The sequence below is a fragment of the Protomyctophum bolini genome (genome assembly GCF_963924005.1).
Source record: "Protomyctophum bolini genome assembly, chromosome: 10".
NCBI classification, from domain to species: Eukaryota; Metazoa; Chordata; class Actinopteri; order Myctophiformes; family Myctophidae; genus Protomyctophum; species Protomyctophum bolini.
The window spans coordinates 31819207-31841179 of NC_137871.1; the positions used below are offsets into that span (position 1 = coordinate 31819207).

At 43.2% G+C, this 21973-nt stretch overlaps 2 protein-coding genes across 3 annotated transcripts; both read right to left on the reverse strand.

Moving 5' to 3' along the window:
• Positions 1–3393: 3393 nt before the first annotated feature.
• LOC308322628 (cysteinyl leukotriene receptor 1-like) lies at positions 3394–10075 on the reverse strand. 2 transcript variants are annotated; one of them, XM_080774004.1, is made up of 5 exons: positions 10023–10075; positions 7047–7330; positions 5183–5447; positions 4526–4691; positions 3394–3926 (listed from the first exon to the last, which is right to left on the reverse strand). In XM_080774004.1, the coding sequence occupies exons 2-5, from the start codon at positions 7328–7330 to the stop codon at positions 3493–3495; spliced, it is 1149 nt and encodes a 382-aa protein (XP_080630130.1). In that variant the 5' UTR covers positions 10023–10075; the 3' UTR covers positions 3394–3492. The 2 variants fall into 2 exon arrangements, with proteins under 2 accessions (XP_080630130.1, XP_080630131.1); XM_080774005.1 differs by lacking the exon at positions 10023–10075 and having other exon boundaries at positions 3644–3926; positions 4526–4795; positions 7047–7703.
• Positions 10076–15448: 5373 nt separating this feature from the next.
• LOC308322709 (cysteinyl leukotriene receptor 1-like) lies at positions 15449–21622 on the reverse strand. Its single transcript, XM_080774103.1, is given in 6 exon segments — positions 15449–15980; positions 16525–16788; positions 17427–17494; positions 17497–17687; positions 19339–19622; positions 21494–21622. Coding segments are annotated over 5 exon segments (1008 nt in total). The 5' UTR covers positions 21494–21622; the 3' UTR covers positions 15449–15779.
• Positions 21623–21973: the final 351 nt, after the last annotated feature.

A 21973-nucleotide genomic window follows, 5' to 3' on the forward strand; every position in this document is an offset into this window, starting at 1 on the left:
GTGAACATTTCGTGCATAATATAATATATAATATTTATGTATATATATATTATTTTTTAAGAGTAAAGAGAGCCTACTGTCAGCTGTCCAAATATTATTAAATTAAATTTCAGAATGGCCTACCATTGCGTGGCACATCTGCACGAAATGTCTATGTTCACAGGCTTCTGTGTGCGGCCTAGAGGGCATCTGAGCATGTGCAGCACTACAAGTCTTACCATAATATGGTAAGACTTGTAGTGCTGCACATGCTCCCAAACTCATATTATGAGTTTGGGAAACCCAGCCATTGATTTTACAAATATAAATTGAGGGTCCCAGAGATAGAAATGCCATTAAATGGGGGTCCGTAGACTAATGCATGTCAAACTGGGGGTCCTTGAAATTAAACGGGTTGAGAATCACTGCTAGAGCAGTAGAAATATTCTCTGGCATGGGGGGCGGGTCTCTGGACCGTTGATAAGGATCGTTCCAATGTGAATGCATGCGTACCTAAAGAAGGAAGTGGACTGTTTTTGAGTGTCACACGTGTGTGATTTTTTTTAGAACGTGACATAATCTCTAGTCGACGAGCCAAGCGTCAACAAAAAAAAACACAGGCGCCTAACACCAGCGCATTTCTCAACGCCGCCCGTCTCCTGTTGAATCTGCTTAAATACACGCAGACTGGCGCAGTACACACTGATCTTATTCTGCGGACTACATGTGGCTCTTGGGCTTTGCTTCGCATATAGTCTCGGGCCGAGCTAAACAAAATAATAATGAAGCTAAAGTAGAATCCATAGCAAACTAATCAAACACGATGCTGGAGCACAGAACTGACTGACACAGTGAATAGCAGGCAGGCTGAAGTAGTATAGTATAACGGCAAAGAGCCAAATTGATTGATTGATTTATTAACAGTTTGCAGAATTACAGTACATTTCAAGTACAACTCAATACAAAAACTGTTAACAGTGAGTGGACGACATCATAAAGCATTACACTTGTTTACAATAGGGCCCAGTCAGTTTAGAATTGCAGGCGTCCGTAGGTGCCCTTTGAGAGCCGTTTTGAAGGATTCAAGGGATTCGCATGTCTTAATGACTGTTGGTAGGGCATTCCACATTTTGGTGGCATAGGAGCGAAATTAATTTAGTCCCTTGTTTGTGCCGAATTTGGGTTGCACATGGTTTATTTAACTTTCCCTGGTGTTGTGGGTGTGGACTTTGTTGACATTAAGGAAGTATTTAGACAGGTACATGGGTATCTTGGTGGTGTAGCGAATCTTGTGGACCAGACCCATTACAAGGTGCTGTACTCTGTAGTCAACCCTAAGCCATTCCAGCCTGTCAAAGTGGGCAGGGGTGAGGTGGGTTCGGGGAGTGAGGCCAAGTAGTAGCCTGGCCAGTTTGTTTTGGGAAGTCTGGAGCCTTGTTTTAAGGGCCTTAGAGGTGATGTGGTACCAGGAGATGCAGATTCTACCAAGTTCAGAGCTGAGCTGTGCTGTTCTGAAGCCAGATTGGAATTCATACATACATTTTTTTCGTGGCAAGATACTTTTCAACCTGTTCATAGACTATTTTCTCCATCACTTTCGAGATGGAGCTAAGAATAGAAATAGGGCGGTAGTTGCCGGGGTCTAATTTGCTCCCTTTCTTGTGCAAGGGGGTCACTTTGGCCAGTTTGAAATCTTGGGGGACCCTGTTTGATGGAGATGTTTATTATGTGGGTGATGATTGGAACTATAGAGCTGGCCGAGTCTCTGAGAAATTTGGAGGAAATATTGTCATGGCCAGTGGCCTTGTGGGGTTGAAGGGCACTCAGTTCATTTTTTCTAACTTGTTACCATTGTCAGCTTAAAATCATCTTTACAAACACCTAGGTTTTTGTAGAAGGCTTGGATGTGCTCTACACCAAAGAGTGGGAGGGCAGTTTGTTAACCAGCGTTGTTGTTGCAATGTTTGTAAAGAAGATGTTTAAGTAGTTGGCTACATCAAGTTTGTCAGTGATGAGGGTGTCGTTCGATTTGATGTTTGTTTGTAAACCTGTTTTTTCTAAAACATATTTTGCACTTTTACTCAAGTAAAATAAATTAATACTGTATAGCCTTTTACTATCAGAATACTTCGTCTACCACTGCTCATTGTAAACACATGCAACATTAACTTATTATTACATGATAGCACGGTTCTAGACAGTGCACAGCCGTCTATGTCATTTATTTATTCAAAATCTGCGAAAACACAGAGGTCAAACCCTTATTCTCAGTACAATAGAATTGCCGTATCAAATCAAAAACATCAATAAAAGCTAAACAATGACAGCTCGATATGAAATCAACAGAATCCACGGACCTGGCCTGGGCCGGCCGAGCGGTCCAGGCACCTAGGCAGCCTGACAGCGTGTCGCGGGTTCGAGTCCCGATCATGACGACCTTTGCTGCGTATCTCCCCCCTCCCCATCTCTCTCCCCCTTTCAGGTCTAACTACTATCAATAAAAGGCAAAAAGCACCAAAACATATAAATTTAAAAAAAAATCCACAGACCTGACTCAGTGGGATTAAAGTGTAGTAGGACTTCATTCCTACGCCAGAAAGAACTGGGAGAAAACAGTTGGAGGAAATCATCAAATGGTGTGCCACTGTAACAGACCTCTCATAATTACTGTATATACCATGTTTCTTTTATTTGAAAATAAATTAATAATGTTCATAAATAAAAACACTTTTATATCTCGCCATACAAGTGTTGTGAAAAACTAGCTAAATAACTATAATAAAAAATTGTTAGAGGATAGCTGAGCTACAGATCAGTCACACGTTACACATTTACATCATGTTTCCTGCAGAACACTGAATACTATATCTGTATGTAGGATTGTATGCTACATGATTGATTCAGTATAGATATTTAGTTATAGTAGTCATGCACACATGCAACAATATGCACATTGTGAAATAATATACTTATTGTATAATTTAATAACTCATATCTTGGGTGTGGGTATATGCATTCTTAAGGCTAGAGTGATATCGCGTCCTGGAACTCCCAGGATTCTCACCCAGATTTCCCGTGTGGGAAATTACACTAAAGCCAAACATCTTATCCTACAGCAGACACCAAACATTTTTGGCCATGCCCCCCGTTAACTCCTGACCTAACTGACGCACCCCACCAACGCTAAGTCTTGTATTTGCTGAAAGTATTTGCTGAAATTACGTCACATTATGTCAATTATGTAAAAAGAATCACTGCACTGAGAGACATGCAGCTGCTGTATACTCCCGCAGCTGCTCTATACATCTCCTTACAACAGTGGTTAACCGGATTTTGCCATTTGTGTTAAATAACACCATAAAACCGCCATTACCCTTTTCATGTCACGCACCCCCTAGACTAGGGCGTTCGCGCACCACAAGGGGTGCACGCACCACAGTTTGGGAACCCCTGCGTGACTAGCCTGCTACTGTACTACGTGTGAATAGGGAAAAGTGTTGGAGGTGCAATTAGTTAAAGGTGCTTCTCATTTAGCTCCTTTCTTGTGGCTCTGAAAAACAAATATTTGGGTGTTCCGTCGTGTTGGGGTACCTGAACTGTGACTGACTTACTTCCTGCTGCCTGTCTTCTTCTAGAACTGTAAAAGCGATGTCCAAAATGACCAATAGACTCCCGGTCCCCCATCCCCACGCCCTCGCGTGGTCTAGGTGGAAAGCCCGGTGGAGCGAGGTTACGTGGTCTCAGGCCTTCAGCTGTTCTTGTTCTTGTGAGACAGAAAGCTGCGCGGCATCCACTCTGTGCAGAGGTGCCATGGCTTTGCTGGAGCGGCGCATGGAGGTCAGGCGAGTGCGGAATCCTTCCCCGGAGAAGAAGTAGAGCAGCGGGTCGAAGCAGGAGTTGGCAGCGGCCAGGCACAGCGTCACCACCACGGACTTCTGCATAGCCACCTGCCAGTTGGAGGAGGTAGAGGTGCTTTTAGATATGGGGTCTTCAACGTTTTTCAAGCAATGGAGAGAGAGAGAGATGAAGACGTGACGTATTGTATAAAATCGCAGATCAAACATTTTCATAGATTTCATAGATAGCTTCATAGACTTGTTTGACAGCACTACCATGATTGTTGTTAACATGTTTTTTTCAATACGACAAATATGAAGTATAATCTTGAATAATCTACATCTACAAAGTACCAATGTAACTTTGTAGTAGTTTGTAGTAAAAAGTATTGAAACATGGAAAAACATGGAAATACCTTTAAAGCCTCGGACAAAGCCAACTCGGATCATGACAAATCATGAAAATAAACACAGTTTTTGGGCCGAACAAATAGTTAGAAAGAAGGGGGAAAAAGGGCAGGGTACAACATATTTTTTGTTGTTTTTCTTCTTTCTAGTTTTCTAAAGTTTTTGTTCATTTGTCACCATCCGAGTTGGCTTTGTCCGAAGCTTACAGGTCAAAATTTCCCATTCAAAATGAATGGGAAATTCTCCTTTGGGCCACTCGTCGTCATGAAAAGGGGCGGAACTGCAACGCTCTATAGTGCTACCTTCTCGGCACAGCTGGTGCCGCTCCTCGCCAGGAAGTTGATGTGAAGGCTGCGCTGGACGTGGTACGGCAGGAAGCTGACCAGGAAGGTCAGCGTGACGATGGCGATCATGCGGATGGCCTTGGCGCCGGCGCTGCTCTGCCTGCGCGACAACGGCGACACGCCGCTGCCGCGCAACAGCAGCACGCGGATGATGCCCGCATAGCACAGCAGGATGACCAGGAAGGGAAGGACGAAGCCCACCACCAGAGAGAAGTAGTTCAGCATCATCTGCATACAATTAAAGATGGAGTGCATTTTTCCACCCTAAAACATGATCATCAGGTCCTATGATTATACTAAGAAGAACATATATATATTTTTAAAGTATACAGAAAGCGTTAACATTATGTTTTTATGTGGCCAGTTCATTAACCAGGGTTAATTAAAGAATGATTACTATATGCCAGGATATCCCCCGTTCAACCCTTATTTTGAAGATCCAAAACACCGCGACCGGAACCGGATGTTGTGTGTGTTTTCAGCTTAGCACCACATATCTTAAGGATGGTGTTTGCCAATGATTTGGGGGGGCGCCTTGCAATACCCTCGAAGCCCGGTTTCCACCCGACAATGACGATATTCTATAAAAAAAAAGAACATCAATCAATCAGTCACCAGCTTGTCGATCTGTTTGCCCGGCGTGGGCGGCTCGAAGCACTTGGTCTTGTTGGTGTGGGGGTCCACGTGTTGTCCTCTCATCAGGAAGGGCGAGGCGCTGGCACAGATGAACACCCAGATGGCGGCGCACACCAGCCGTGCGCGGCACTGTGTCACCAGGTTCAGGTTCTGCACAGGGAACACGATGGCCACGAAGCGCGTGACGGACATGGCAGCCATGAAGAAGATGCTGCAGTAGAGGTTCACGTAGAGGGCGTAGGAGCTGCGTGTCATGGAGAGAGACACGCACAGAAACATTACAAGGTGCCAACTGGAACCAAAATGGCTTCTTAGTTCCAGTGGTGGAAAAAGTTCTCCCTTTCTTTTTTTTTACTTAAGTAAAAGTAATACTGCAATGAAAAAGTACAAAAGTACACACACACACACACACACACACACACACACACACACACACAATGCAATCGATTCTGAATCCATTCCAAGCATTAGTTTTGCACGAAAATCACTCCTTGGGCTAAATTCGGCCATAGTCGCCTTATATAGGTTTTAAATGGTACCCCAACGTTCAACCCCTGAATTGACCATGATCCACAATTTATATAATACTCAATTTTGAATATGTCATTTGGATGACCATAAAAGAAACCTTGAACGATTACTATTGCAATTTCTTTTTAGCTTAGATTGGCAGTAGGGCTTTCTTCCTTTCACTGGTCCTCTGCCGCCCCCTTCTGGTTAAATATTGAATCCATGGCAGTCTCAGAAATCTCACTCCCATCTCCAGAGTACAGCCTTCACGGAAACTGTTGGATCATAATTTTGTTCTTAGGAACTCCCCAAAGATTCTGAACCAGATTAGAAAGCGTTTTACTCTGGCTAATATTTCTGTATACACCCCTATAGCACAATCTATTATTTAAACCAGGAATTATGGATGGCGTATTTTCAGATTGGAGGGGACTGAGCTGCATGGAGATCTTTACATATAGAGAATAAAGTGGCATCTTTAGCTCAAATGCAGACAAAATATCATATTCCTCAAGCACATTTTGTCCGGTTCTTCCAAATTAGGCATTTTGTGAGTGAGCATATACCAGAATGTACAGTCAAACCCAAGGGCCACAGGTTCTATGACCTAATTCTCACACATCCCGACTCTAAACATTTAGTTTCTGGCTTTGTTGCTGCCTTTGGGGCGTCGGTGGACTCTGGTCATCTCAGAGATGCATGGGCTGAGGAGTTGGGCATTGCAATATCATATGAGTTGTGGGAGGAGGGCCTGTCTAGTATTCAGAGCTGCTATCAATTCTAAATATACACTTTTTTCGTTATTTACAAGTTAGACATTTTGTTCAAAATCTATTTAATGTTATCAACCTATAATCACCAGTATGTTCTTATCAAGAAGACCATTCAATGCAGCCAGTATGACATTTCCACATAGTGCGAAGTGGGCTATATGCAGCCAACACTTCCGCGTTCGACTTCCTTGGTCGAACTTTCCTTCCATGGAGCACCATGGAGCAACATGGCGTTGCCTGTACATTCTTTGCGTCTCGTCCTCTTTGGACAGTCCTTGATAACAACCAGGAACCGGAAGGCAGGAAGAAAGCATGCAGTCTAGGTGAGCTTGTATACCCTGCCCAATTGGTCAGCTGACTGCCACGTCAGCGTATGACATGTGGGTCTTGCAAACACTGAATACTATACACCCACATAGTAATGCAGCATATTAACCCCTCAAGCATATGTATGCGCCCTTGAGCATAGCATGAAGCCGCTCGAGTATATCTGACTGAACTAACTCTGCAAGCTACATATCAATTAGTTACATTCCACCATTTACCGTTAGTACACTGACCTGATCCGACAGAGGAAGTCGCCCAGGTTCCACTGTCCCTTGTTGACGTAGTAGATGACGCGCAGTGGCAGCGTGCTCACGCACAGCAGGTCGGACACAGCCAGGTTGAGCATGTACACGTGGAAGGGAGAGTTCTGCTGATAGGTCCGGATCAGGACCACCAGGGCGAAGCCGTTCCCGGACAGGCCCAGTATGGTGACGACGGAGTAGACCGTGGAGTAGACGGAGTTACGGAAGTCGTCGATGGATTCACACGGTACGGAGGAGCCGTTCTCTGCCATCATCTACATGGGGATAATAACAAGATAATAGAAAGTACAGCCTTGATTTCCTTCCTGGAAAGTTAGCACGCTGGAGGAGAAACCTTGGTCTTGCATTAATAGAATAAGAATAAGAAGAAAATAAAACACAGTCCACCAATGAGACACAGACTTAGTAGGCAGAAATGGTGACATCTTATGAGTAGGACCAATTATTAGAGATAGGTTGAAAATGGCAAAAGTGGTACTTTAAATAAAAGGGTTAGAGTTCAGAATTTTGGACTTAAAGCTGTAGGAAATACTTGCCATTAACATTATGGTTGCAAAGGTAATAATTGATTGAGTCCCGTGGTGGGAGTTCTGGTCTGGTTTGGGTGAATATTAAGTAGTTCCGAGCATCTGGGGCCAAGCATTAAAAATAAAATTAGCGTAATTTGTATTGTTGACCTATTTCTACCATATAGAGCAACTTTCGTTCAACTTTGACCCCCCCTGTTACATTACCATTTTTGTGTCCAGTATCACTACACCAGCAACAGCACAAAACCTATAGTTCCATGTGACAGAGGGGTCAAAGTTCTAATGTTAGAAATAGGTCAACAACACTAGTTTTGTGGATTAATTATTTTTATGCGTGGCCCTGAATGACTGAAACAACTTAATATTCACCAAAACACGAGTTACAGTAGCTACAACGCTAATAGTGATGCGAGGTTGAAAATGGTTAGTTAGTAGTTTTACAATATTACGCCTATGCTTCTTAATGAAAACATTGATAATTGGGATAAGATCATAGATTCTGCATGAGAAGTTGGACCGACATCACATATGAGTGAGTTCTGTGTTCCCAGAACTCACGCTTAGTACCACCTTCTCCCGAGCAGGGCCCAAATTAGGTTCTGAGAAACGTATCTAAAACCGAGCCGTAGTGTGTGTAACCCAGAAACATATCTTACGATACGGTTCACTGATTGATGACATCACAACTTCTCTCAGGTTCACAGCATTTATTGCCTACTCTGTCAGACAACAAACACATACACATGTGGTTGGTGGTGTGACTGTGTGAGGCTCACAACAGAGCTCCCCTAAACATCAGAACAGAAACAATAGATTTCAAATGGCTGCGCCATTACTGTTGTCGTTGTGCATCTCCATGCTGAATCTTGCAACTTGTCACGTTAGAAGAAAAGCAGTACAATTTCAATGTACAATGTACTGACCAATTACAATGTACATGTCCACAACATTCATATCACATGTACTTTGATGTAAGTGAAATTAGCTAAATACATGAAAAATCACAGCTATTCACCTACCATAAACAGGAAACACAGCAGCATAAGGGGACGGGCTGCAAGTTTCCTCTTACCAATATAGACACCACCCGCCACAAGAGCCCTTCATAGATTAACCCAATAATACAAAATAATTTTGACAGACTTCAAATGCAATAACAATCCTGTTACAAGAGGAAACCATGTACATTGTTATGACCATCATCAGATATGATCGTTTCAAGATTCTACATCCTGTGCGGGTCTTTCTTGTAGGTGTGGCGTTCAGCTGCACTTCATACCACCAGATACACTTATGGGTTTGTAACTCAGTGTACAAACATACAAATGGCCCGTACTATCTCCAGGATCCCAATCTACACTAAAAATCCTCAGTAGCGTTCGAACTGGCGACCTTGCGGTTACCATCCGGCCACTCTACCCCTGAGCCACCGCCTCGGAAGGGGAAGCGAGGGTTGTCTGTCGAAAATGTCAAAAAGTCGTCAAAATCATCAAGAGCACAAATTAACACCTTGAAAAAGGTTGTTAAAGACGTCATGAGCATTAATTTAAATTATCTGTTCATCATTTCCTTGCTATTCATTTAAAATGTGCTCGGCTAGCTACAAATGACGTAAGCAGTACGTTGTTCTGACTAGTCATTGGTCCGACAAACGACAACCCACCTCAAACCCTAACCATAACCCTAACCATAATAACCATAATCGCAAGCACAGGAGCAGACGCTAGTCCGACATGTGGACGCATGTCGGACTAGCGTCGGAATGACATGCGGTCCCCGGTTCATTGGCATTAAACAAGCAGAATGACATGCGGTCCCCGGTTCATTGGCATTAAACAAGCAGAGGGAATGACATGCGGTCCCCGGTTCATTGGCATTAAACAAGCAGAGGTTCATTGGCATTAAACAAGCAGAGGGCGCACGCCAACATTGCAGCGGTGCTGACCACGGTGCAGAAGCATGAACATGAAAGATGTCAGAACGTCTTTCCATGGTTCATGCCATGATAATATATATATATATATATATATATATAATATAATATTCCGGTTTGTGCACGAGAGACTGACTCTTGCAACAGGTCAACATTCCAGCATGGCTCAGATCCAAAACTTATATTTTTGACTGATTTGTAATCTGTTTCCTGTAATCTGTCATTTTACACTTAATTGCATGTTAAATCATATAACCTAATCAATAAATAATCTCCAACAAATATTTGACGTGCTGAAACATTTGCTGTGCCTTGGTGATGCATTTTAGATGAAAATGTTTCAATTCATGTAAAGCATCATCTCGTTTTGGCTGTGCAAGCCTCATTTCCTCCTTCAACAGTGTTGCATGTCACATTCCTTAATTATTTTTGTATGAATTAAACAATAATCGTGAGAAAGTATGCATGCAGCAAATGTCTTACCGTTCATGTGCAGCCTTATGATGTTGCTCTGTGTGGGTCAGGGAAGAAAAGGCAGGGCAGGATGCTTTTCAAAGTGAGTGTATCCGCTCTGAGGGTGTGTGTGTGTGTGTGTGTGTGTGTGTGTGTGAGAGTGAGTGAGTGAGTGAGTGAGTGAGTGAGTGAGTGAGTGAGTGAGTGAGTGAGTGAGTGAGTGCGCGCGCGTGTGTCTGATAACTGCAGCAGCAGCAGCACCAGCAGCAGGTGGTTGATAATGATAAAGCGATAAAAGTAGGACTGTCAGAGAGAGGAGTATTCTTTTCTGTTCTTGATCCGCCCCCCTCTTAGATCATGTGATTAGATAGCATGGATAGATACAGACACAGATCTGAATTAATCCCACAGGAGAAATTCTCGTAGCCTACTACACTGCCTCTGCCACCGGAATGTGGAACGCCCTGACATCTTTATAAAGGACTAGACCAGTGCCCGGCTGTAGAGCACCCGAGTCGGTAACGATGGAAGGCAGAGGCCTTTGTGGTGGTTCTGGACAACCGTGGGTCCGACCGGGTGTGGAGCGTGTATGAACACTGTACTACTAACCAGCATGACTGTGCCTGTCTAACGGGTTTATCTGCTGTCTGCTAGGGACTGACTGACTGCTACACATTATTAAAACAGGGAAAGTGATTTCCTTGTTACTAGACCACTTAAGCCCAGTCTACTCGGAAATGATGCAAAGTCAGGAACGATGCAAGTTGGGATATGCACCCAGTTCTGTACAACCACCTATCTGACCGACTCAACCCCAGCACCGCACTCCTTTGGGTCCTCAGCAATATACAGTACACGCTAAAATATCTTTCTGCGCATTTTTTGTAGTAGCAATAAAATAATCATTGCAATATGTTTGTTCAGTCTCTCCAGCTCTTTAGTGAACAGAAAATACATTTTCAGGACGGGATACCGATGATATGATTGGATTAAATTGGCGACCCACCTGGAACCTGAGAGACAGGGAGACCCTGGTACTAAACACTCAATAGAGGCTATGCGCGTGACATCCTACTAGGCTGAGGAATATATCCCACCCTATATTTGTACTGCCCACCCTGGGCAGTACATTTATAGGCCACATTTATAATATAAAACAGCCATCATCAGTATTATGGGAGGCTGAATGTTTTTTACTGCCGTGTGGTTTACCATGCCTCTGTATCAACTACGATTTCAGATCAAAGCCTGTGTTTGTGGACGAAAATGAATTAAACGGGAGTACAAGGGATATTTCACTTTAAATTTTTGGATTTGGTTTACTCAGGCTTATGTGAACACCCCAGACAGTTTTTTGCTCGATTCAGTATTCATTTTAACTGCCCGGCCCCCTTCCTATACAAACCCGTTATAATTTCAAACTCCATTTTAACCATGGTGACGGGTATTTTCCATCTAATATGTGTTTTTTTATTTAGTGTTTTTTAGTCTCCTACTCTCCTTCGTGGACTCCTGGAGGAGGAACCTTTCCAGAATATATATTTTAAAATGAAAACAGTAAATGAAAAAGCCTCCCCACATATTAGAAGGACAATATCAGTCACCAGAAAAAAGTATAGGTGTTTTCGATGAATCTATCTAATCTATGGTTAAAATGGAGTTGGAAGTTATAATGGGTTTGTATAGGAAGGGGGCGGGGCAGCTAAAATGAATATGAAATATCTAAATACTGAATCAAGCAACGTATAATAGTGCAGGGGTGTAAAATGACCAACGTTTTTTTATTCTTTTTTTTAAGTGAAATATCCCTTTAAAACGTTTGATAATGTCCCCTCAAACATGACTTATTTTTTATCAATTACACAGCCCCTGATAGTAACATAATGAACAAGACAGTACTGTTTGACTAGGGAGGTAAATTAAAATTAGGATTCAAGGATACAGATGCCTTACTCAAACAATATCAATGTAATTTGAGCTGTGAGTCAACAACAGAGGTAAATACAGTAGACAGGATGTGTTTTGGCTGAATGTGCGCCTCCTGGCTTCTCTGCACTTTTGACACAGCTGCTTTTACATTAAATAGTGGAACATTTCAACACGTCACTCGTGTTGTAAGCTTGTAAATCTGCTATTTCTGCCATGCAGACACAATCACTGAATTACATCCACCGTTGGGTGTGTGGATGTGAGGAATACAGTACTTTGTAAAGTACTGGAAATGTGCTAGTATGAAAATGCCAAATTACCATCAAATCTAAATTGGCCAAATGCAACGTTTAATGACAACATTACTGAAAACAAGGATCATATAGCTATTATTGAGCCATTAAGCTGACCTCACAACTGTTTCATAAAGCACTTTATGAGCACTTCAATCAACTGAAGTGTTGTATTATAGGCCTAAAGCAGTGTGTGGTCGACTCCACCTTCTTCACTGACACTAAGTGAGTTATGAGAAATCATATCAGATCTTCTAAATGACTGCTCCATTTTCTAATGCAGTATCCGCTCCATTTGTTGCACTCCATTTGTGCAACTCATTAACGAGATAAACAGGAAATGGTACAACCGCTTTTAAAAATCAATTCAGGAGAGTTTGTTTTGGTTCTCTGTTACAGAACCTTCACCTTGGCTGGTGGCGCTACAATAGGCCAATGTGAAAATGGTGCCATTTGTTCTTATGCCTTTGATGGCAATTGGATGATTTGAGGCATATTGTTCCAAAAATGTGTTTTGCTCAAATCCACCTGTTGGTGGCGCTATAGCAGGCCAATGTGAAAAGGGTGGGATATATTCCTCAGCCTAGTAGGAAAGTCTGTGAAAGATTTCACATAATTGCACGCTGCGTTCATGATTTGAGGCGTTTTGTTCAAAACGGGCCAATCCTGCCAACTTTGAAAGCCAATGTTAGCCAATTAGGATGGAATATGAAATATCGGACAGATCTCTTCTTGAACACATGACTATAGAGGACTATAGATTTGCAAGATTTTTGGACAGAATCTGGAGGAGTAATATAAAAAAAATGTTTTTCAAAAGTCGGCTTCCTGGTGGCGCTATAACAGACCGTTCTGGAAAATTTGGGGCAGAGGTTCATCGTTGGCATCCAGGATGTGTGTGCAAAATTTGGGCACCGGGTTTACGGTGCCAGAGTTAACTGTACACACACACACACACACACACACACACACACACACACACACACACACACACACACTATTTTCATTAACCCATTTAGACCTGGTGTAACCGATACGTTGTTTTACCTTAAATGCCGGCTTTTTTTTAAATACGAATTTGAAGGTTTACAGAAAACCTTAGGTTAGGTTTTAGGAGGCCTCAGACCTAAATGGGTTAATACATTTTTATTTTGACCAGTATGGTAGAGTAAGTTGTTACAATATAACTAACAACAGCGGTTGTATTTAGTCTCCTAGAAGATGCTCCTATCAACGTTATCAACATCAGCAACGTTCCCTACTCGCATCGTTCCTGAGGCTTGGCCAACATGCAACATTCCTGAGGTATAGCCAACTTGCATCGTTGTTGATGACTTGCGTGGCACTTCGGGTGCCAGCCTAGCTTATTCAAATGGAGGTTATGAACAATAGTGTCTGCCAAGTGCCAACACGTGTTGCAGAGCTCTAACGATACATACATTCAGATACTACTCAAGTGTAGGAGCTCAAGCATCTCGGGGTCTTGTTTGTGAGTGAGTGAGGGGAGGATGGAGCAGAAGATCAGCCAGAAAATGGGAGCAGCAGGACTCAGCGTTATTGCGTTGGCTGCATATATGTATACATATAATAGTGCAGCATTGTGGAAAAAAGGGGAGCCAGAGATGCCGAAGCTCTCAATCTACCGGTCAATCTTGGCTCTGCTTGTTTCTAGTTAATAGTGTTGTCTATCTAGGCCATCGTCTACGTTGGCTGTTCGTAAAACCATACTCAGTCAAGATAGGATCTTATCTGACATCCTCAAATCACATCCACTGAGAGGAAGTAACTTAGTTCACACATTTGTGTGTTGTAGTTTTTTTAACCACTGCAATAAAGACGTTTCTGAAAGGAAAAATAAAGTTCTAAGTTGAAGTGTGTGTGCGTGCGTGTATGTGTGTGTGTGCGTTGTGCATTTGTTGTGTGGGGGGTTTCAGTTTGTGTTGTATTTGCAGCGAAAACTCGAAACAGAAAGTACAGTAACAGACAGTGAATGGTTATCGCACAGCAGTGTGACAATAGTGTTGCATAAACCCTTATTATCAGTGGTGCCGAAAATACACGCAATGCAGACAGAAAAAGCACAAAAATAGAATTGCCGTATCAAATCAAAAACATCAATAAAAGCTAAACAATGACAGCTCGATATGAAATCAACAGAATCCACGGACCTGGCCTGGGCCGGCCGAGCGGTCCAGGCACCTAGGCAGCCTGACAGCGTGTCGCGGGTTCGAGTCCTGATCCTGACGACCTTTGCTGCGTATCTCCCCCCTCCCCATCTCTCTCCCCCTTTCAGGTCTAACTACTATCAATAAAAGGCAAAAAGCACCAAAACATATAAATAAATAAAAAATCCACAGACCTGACTCAGTGGGATTAAAGTGTAGTAGGACTTCATTCCTACGCCAGAAAGAACTGGGAGAAAACAGGTGGGGGAAATCATCAAATGGTGTGCCACTGTAACAGACCTCTCATAATTACTGTATATACCATGTTTGTTTTATTTGAAAATAAATTAATAATGTTCATAAATAAAAACACTTTTATATCTCGCCATACAAGTGTTGTGAAAAACTAGCTAAATAACTATAATAAAAAATTGTTAGAGGATAGCTGAGCTACAGATCAGTCACACGTTACACATTTACATCATGTTTCCTGCAGAACACTGAATACTATATCTGTATGTAGGATTGTATGCTACATGATTGATTCAGTATAGATATTTAGTTATTTTATAAGTAGTCATGCACACATGCAACAATATGCACATTGTGAAATAATATACTTATTGTATAATTTAATAACTCATATCTTGGGTGTGGGTCTATGCATTCTTAAGGCTAGAGTGATATCGCGTCCTGGAACTCCCAGGATTCTCACCCAGATTTCCCGTGTGGGAAATTACACTAAAGCCAAACATCTTATCCTACAGCAGACACCAAACATTTTTGGCCATGCCCCCCGTTAACTCCTGACCTAACTGACGCACCCCCCCCACCAACGCTAAGTCTTGTATTTGCGAAAGTATTTGCTGAAATTACGTCACATTATGTCAATTATGTAAAAAAAAATCACTGCACTGAGAGACATGCAGCTGCTGTATACTCCCGCAGCTGCTCTATACATCTCCTTACAACAGTGGTTAACCGGATTTTGCCATTTGTGTTAAATAACACCATAAAACCGCCATTACCCTTTTCATGTCACGCACCCCCTAGACTAGGGCGTTCGCGCACCACAAGGGGTGCACGCACCACAGTTTGGGAACCCCTGCGTGACTAGCCTGCTACTGTACTACGTGTGAATAGGGAAAAGTGTTGGAGGTGCAATTAATTAAAGGTGCTTCTCATTTAGCTCCTTTCTTGTGGCTCTGAAAAACAAATATTTGGGTGTTCCGTCGTGTTGGGGTAACTGTGACTGACTTACTTCCTGCTGCCTGTCTTCTTCTAGCACTGTAAAAGCGATGTCCAAAATGTCTCTGCGTGACCAATAGACTCCCGGTCCCCCATCCCCACGCCCTCGCGTGGTCTAGGTGGAAAGCCCGGTGGAGCGAGGTTACGTGGTCTCAGGCCTTCAGCTGTTCTTGTGAGACCGAACGCTGCGCGGCATCCACTCTGTGCAGAGGTGCCATGGCTTTGCTGGAGCGGCGCATGGAGGTCAGGCGAGTGCGGAATCCTTCCCCGGAGAAGAAGTAGAGCAGCGGGTCGAAGCAGGAGTTGGCAGCGGCCAGGCACAGCGTCACCACCACGGACTTCTGCATAGCCACCTGCCACTTGGAGGAGGTAGAAGTGCTTTTAGATATGGGGTCTTCAACGTTTTTCAAGCAATGGAGAGAGAGAGAGATGAAGACTTGTTTGACAGCACTACCATCATTGTTGTTAACATGTTTTTTCAATACGACAAATATGAAGTATAATCTTGAATAATCTACATCTACAAAGTACCAATGTAACTTTGTAGTAGTTTGTAGTAAAAAGTATTGAAACATGGAAAAACATGGAAATACCTTTAAAGCCTCGGACAAAGCCAACTCGGATCATGACAAATCATGAAAATAAACACAGTTTTTGGGCCGAACAAATAGTTAGAAAGAAGGGGAAAAAAGGGCAAGGTACAACATATTTTTTGTTGTTTTTCTTCTTTCTAATGATTTGATCGGCCCAAAAGTTTTTGTTCATTTGTCACCATCGGAGTTGGCTTTGTCCGAAGCTTACAGGTCAAAATTTCCCATTCAAAATAAATGGGAAATTCTCCTTTGGGCCACTCGTCGTCATGAAAAGGGGCGGAACTGCAACGCTCTATAGTGCTACCTTCTCGGCACAGCTGGTGCCGCTCCTCGCCAGGAAGTTGATGTGAAGGCTGCGCTGGACGTGGTACGGCAGGAAGCTGACCAGGAAGGTCAGCGTGACGATGGCGATCATGCGGATGGCCTTGGCGCTGCTCTGCCTGCGCGACAACGGCGACACGCCGCTGCCGCGCAACAGCAGCACGCGGATGATGCCCGCATAGCACAGCAGGATGACCAGGAAGGGAAGGACGAAGCCCACCACCAGAGAGAAGTAGTTCAGCATCATCTGCATACAATTAAAGATGGAGTGCATTTTTCCACCCTAAAACATGATCATCAGGTCCTATGATTATACTAAGAAGAATATATATATTTTTTAAAGTGTACAGAAAGCGTTAACATTATGTTTTTATGTGGCCAGTTCATTAACCAGGGTTAATTAAAGAATGATTACTATATGCCAGGATATCCCCCGTTCAACCCTTATTTTGAAGATCCAAAACACCGCGACCGGAACCGGATGTTGTGTGTGTTGTCGGTTTAGGTGTTGCTCTCTCACTAGCCGATGAGAAGTACAGGCCGGCGCCATTACAGCGACCGCTATGCAGTGTCATGGCTATAACAACAGATAGTCATCCGAAGCTAATGTGAGAAGCCTTTCGACTAGATCGGAAACAAAACATTTATATAACTGAATAAACGTACGTTTATTTATTTGCGCTTGCCGAGACTAATGATTAACGTAGGTTACGTTTTTCGGCGGGGAAAGTATTAAGTATACCTGCTTTTCAGCTTAGCACCACATATCTTAAGGATGGTGTTTGCCAATGATTTGGGGGGGCGCCTTGCAATACCCTCAAAGCCCGGTTTCCACCCGACAATGACGATATTCTATAAAAAAAAGAACATCAATCAATCAGTTACCAGCTTGTCGATCTGTTTGCGCGGCGTGGGCGGCTCGAAGCACTTGGTCTTTTTGGTGTGGGGGTCCACTGTCCTCTTATCAGGAAGGGCGAGGCGCTGGCACAGATGAACACCCAGATGGCGGCGCACACCAGCCGTGCGCGGCACTGTGTCACCAGGTTCAGGTTCTGCACAGGGAACACGATGGCCACGAAGCGCGTGACGGACATGGCAGCCATGAAGAAGATGCTGCAGTAGAGGTTCACGTAGAGGGCATAGGAGCTGCGTGTCGTGGAGAGAGACACGCACAGAAACATTACAAGGTGCCAACTGGAACCAAAATGGCTTCTTAGTTCCAGTGGTGGAAAAAGTTCTCCCTTTCTTTTTTTTTACTTAAGTAAAAGTAATACTGCAATGAAAAAGTACAAAAGTACACACACACACATAATGCAATCGATTCTGAATCCATTCCAAGCATTAGTTTTGCACGAAAATCACTCCTTGGGCTAAATTCGGCCATAGTCACTTGCCCAAATGTGATGACCTCATTTTTAGCCGCAGGACTGCAAATGGCTATGGCCTTATATAGGTTTTCAATGGTACCCCAACGTTCAACCCCTGAATTGACCATGATCCACAATTTATATAATACTCAATTTTGAATATGTCATTTGGATGACCATAAAAGAAACCTTGAACGATTACTATTGCAATTTCTTTTGGGTCACCCCCTTTCTTTTTAGCTTAGATTGGCAGTAGGGCTTTCTTCCTTTCACTGGTCCTCTGCCGCCCCCTTCTGGTTAAATATTGAATCCATGGCAGTCTCAGAAATCTCACTCCCATCTCCAGAGTACAGCCTTCACTCAAACTGTTAGATCATAATTTTGTTCTTAGGAACTCCCCGAAGATTCTGAACCAGATTAGAAAGCGTTTTACTCTGGCTAATATTTCTGTATACACCCCTATAGCACAATCTATTATTTAAACCAGGAATTATGGATGGCGTATTTTCAGATTGGAGGGGACTGAGCTGCATGGAGATCTTTACATATAGAGAATAAAGTGGCATCTTTAGCTCAATTGCAGACTAAATATCATATTCCTCAAGCACATTTTGTCCGGTTCTTCCAAATTAGGCATTTTGTGAGTGAGCATATACCAGAATGTACAGTCAAACCCAAGGGCCACAGGTTCTATGACCTAATTCTCACACATCCCGACTCTAAACATTTAGTTTCTGGCTTTGTTGCTGCCTTTGGGGCGTCGGTGGACTCTGGTCATCTCAGAGATGCATGGGCTGAGGAGTTGGGCATTGCAATATCATATGAGTTGTGGGAGGAGGGCCTGTCTAGTATTCAGAGCTGCTATCAATTCTAAATATACACTTTTTTCGTTATTTACAAGTTAGACATTTTGTTCAAAATCTATTTAATGTTAGCAACCTATAATCACCAGTATGTTCTTATCAAGAAGACCATTCAATGCAGCCAGTATGACATTTCCACATAGTGCGAAGTGGGCTATATGCAGCCAACACTTCCGCGTTCGACTTCCTTGGTCGAACTTTCCTTCCATGGAGCACCATGGAGCAACATGGCGTCGCCTGTACAGTCTTCGCGTCTCGTCCTCTTTGGACAGTCCTTGATAACAACCAGGAACCGGAAGGCAGGAAGAAAGCATGCAGTCTAGGTGAGCTTGTATACCCTGCCCAATTGGTCAGCTGACTGCCACGTCAGCGTATGACATGTGGGTCTTGCAAACACTGAATACTATACACCCACATAGTAATGCAGCATATTAACCCCTCAAGCATATGTATGCGCCCTTGAGCATAGCATGAAGCCGCTCGAGTATATCTGACTGAACTAACTCTGCAAGCTACATATCAATTAGTTACATTCCACCCCTGACCATTTACCGTTAGTACACTGACCTGATCCGACAGAGGAAGTCGCCCAGGTTCCACTGTCCCTTGTTGACGTAGTAGATGACGCGCAGTGGCAGCGTGCTCACGCACAGCAGGTCGGACACAGCCAGGTTGAGCATGTACACGTGGAAGGGAGAGTTCTGCTGATAGGTCCGGATCAGGACCACCAGGGCGAAGCCGTTCCCGGACAGGCCCAGTATGGTGACGACGGAGTAGACCGTGGAGTAGATGGAGTTACGGAAGTCGTCGATGGACTCACACGGTACGGAGGAGCCGTTCTCTGCCATCATCTACATGGGGATAATAACAAGATAATAGAAAGTACAGCCTTGATTTCCTTCCTGGAAAGTTAGCACGCTGGAGGAGAAACCTTGGTCTTGCATTAATAGAATAAGAATAAGAAGAAAATAAAACACAGTCCACCAATGAGACACAGACTTAGTAGGCAGAAATGGTGACATCTTATGAGTAGGACCAATTATTAGAGATAGGTTGAAAATGGCAAAAGTGGTACTTTAAATAAAAGGGTTACAGTTCAGAATTTTGGACTTAAAGCTGTAGGAAATACTTGCCATTAACATTATGGTTGCAAAGGTAATAATTGATTGAGTCCTGTGGTGGGAGTTCTGGTCTGGTTTGGGTGAATATTAAGTAGTTCCGAGCATTTGGTGGGGGTCTGGGGCCAAGCATTAAAAATACAATTTGCGTAATTTGTATTGTTGACCTATTTCTACCATATAGAGCAACTTTCGTTCAACTTTGAGCCCCCTGTCACATTACCATTTTTGTGTCCAGTATCACTACACGATCAACAGCAAAAAAAACTATAGTTCCATGTGACAGAGGGGTCAAAGTTCTAATGTTAGAAATAGGTCAACAAAACAAATTACACTAGTTTTGTGGATTAATTATTTTTATGCGTGGCCCTAAATGACTGAAACAACTTAATATTCACCAAAACACGAGTACTAGCTACAACGCAAATAGTGATGCCAGGTTGAAAATGGTTAGTTATTTTTTTTACAATATTACGCCTATGCTTCTTAATGAAAACATTGATAATTGGGATAAGATCATAGATTCTGCATGAGAAGTTGGACCGACATCACATATGAGTGAGTTCTGTGTACCCAGAACTCACGCTTAGTACCACCTTCTGCCGAGCAGGGCCCAAATTAGGTTCTGTTTAATCCTGTTACAAGAGGAATGTAAATGTAAATTGTTATGACCATCATCAGATATGATCGTTTCCAGATTCTACATCCTGTGCGGGTCTTTCTTGTAGGTGTGGCGTTCAGCTGCACTTCATACCACCAGATACACTTATGGGTTTGTAACTCAGTGTACAAACATACAAATGGCCCGTACTATCTCCAGGATCCCAATCTACACTAAAAATCCTCAGTAGCGCCGACAAACGGCAACCCACCTCAAACCCTAACCTAACCATAATCGCAAGCACAGGAGCAGACGCTAGTCCGACATGTGGACGCATGTCGGACTAGCGTCGGAATGACATGCGGTCCCCGGTTCATTGGCATTAAACAAGCAGAGGGAATGACATGCGGTCCCCGGTTCATTGGCATTAAACAAGCAGAGGGAATGACATGCGGTCCCCGGTTCATTGGCATTAAACAAGCAGAATGACATGCGGTCCATCCGGTTCATTGGCATTAAACAAGCAGAATGACATGCGGTCCCCGGTTCATTGGCATTAAACAAGCAGAGGGAATGACATGCGGTCCCGGTTCATTGGCATTAAACAAGCAGAGGGCGCACGCCAACATTGCAGCGGTGCTGACCACGGTGCAGAAGCATGAACATGAAAGATGTCAGAACGTCTTTCCATGGTTCATGCCATGATATTATATAATATATATATATATATATATATATATATATATATATATATATATATATATATATATATATTATATAATATTCTGGTTTGTGCACGAGAGACTGACTCTTGCAACAGGTCAACATTCCACCATGGCTCAGATCCAAAACTTATATTTACAATTCATGTAAAGCATCATCTCGTTTTGGCTGTGCAAGCCTCATTTCCTCCTTCAACAGTGTTGCATGTCACATTCCTTAATTATTTTTGTATGAATGAAACAATAATCGTGAGAAAGTATGCATGCAGCAAATGTCTTACCGTTCATGTGCAGCCTTATGATGTTGCTCTGTGTGGGTCAGGGAAGAAAAGGCAGGGCAGGACAGGCAGGATGCTTTTCAAAGTGAGTGTATCCGCTCTGAGGGGGTGTGTGTGTGTGAGTGAGTGAGTGAGTGAGTGAGTGAGTGAGTGAGTGAGTGAGTGAGTGAGAGAGAGAGAGAGAGAGAGTGAGTGAGTGAGTGAGTGAGTGAGTGCGCGTGTGTCTGATAACTGCAGCAGCAGCAGCACCAGCAGCAGGTGGTTGATAATGATAAAGCGATAAAAGTAGGACTGTCAGAGAGAGGAGTATTATTTTCTGTTCTTGATCCGCCCCCCCCCCCCTCTTAGATCATGTGATTAGATAGCATGGATAGATACAGACACAGATCTGAATTAATCCCACAGGAGAAATTCTCGTAGCCTACTACACTGCCTCTGCCACCGGAATGTGGAACGCCCTGACATCTTTATAAAGGACTAGAC

Excerpts from the sequence above, each read along its gene's own strand:
- LOC308322628 (XM_080774004.1), bottom strand. The coding sequence starts at position 7,330 with ATGATGGCAGAGAACGGCTCCTCCGTACCGTGTGAATCCATCGACGAC. Across the intron at positions 4,692-5,182 it reads GCAAACAGATCGACAAGCTG|CGGCGTGTCGCCGTTGTCGC; the intron begins GTGACTGATTGA and ends GTTGCGCGGCAG. Across the intron at positions 3,927-4,525 it reads GCACCAGCTGTGCCGAGAAG|GTGGCTATGCAGAAGTCCGT; the intron begins GTAGCACTATAG and ends TCCAACTGGCAG.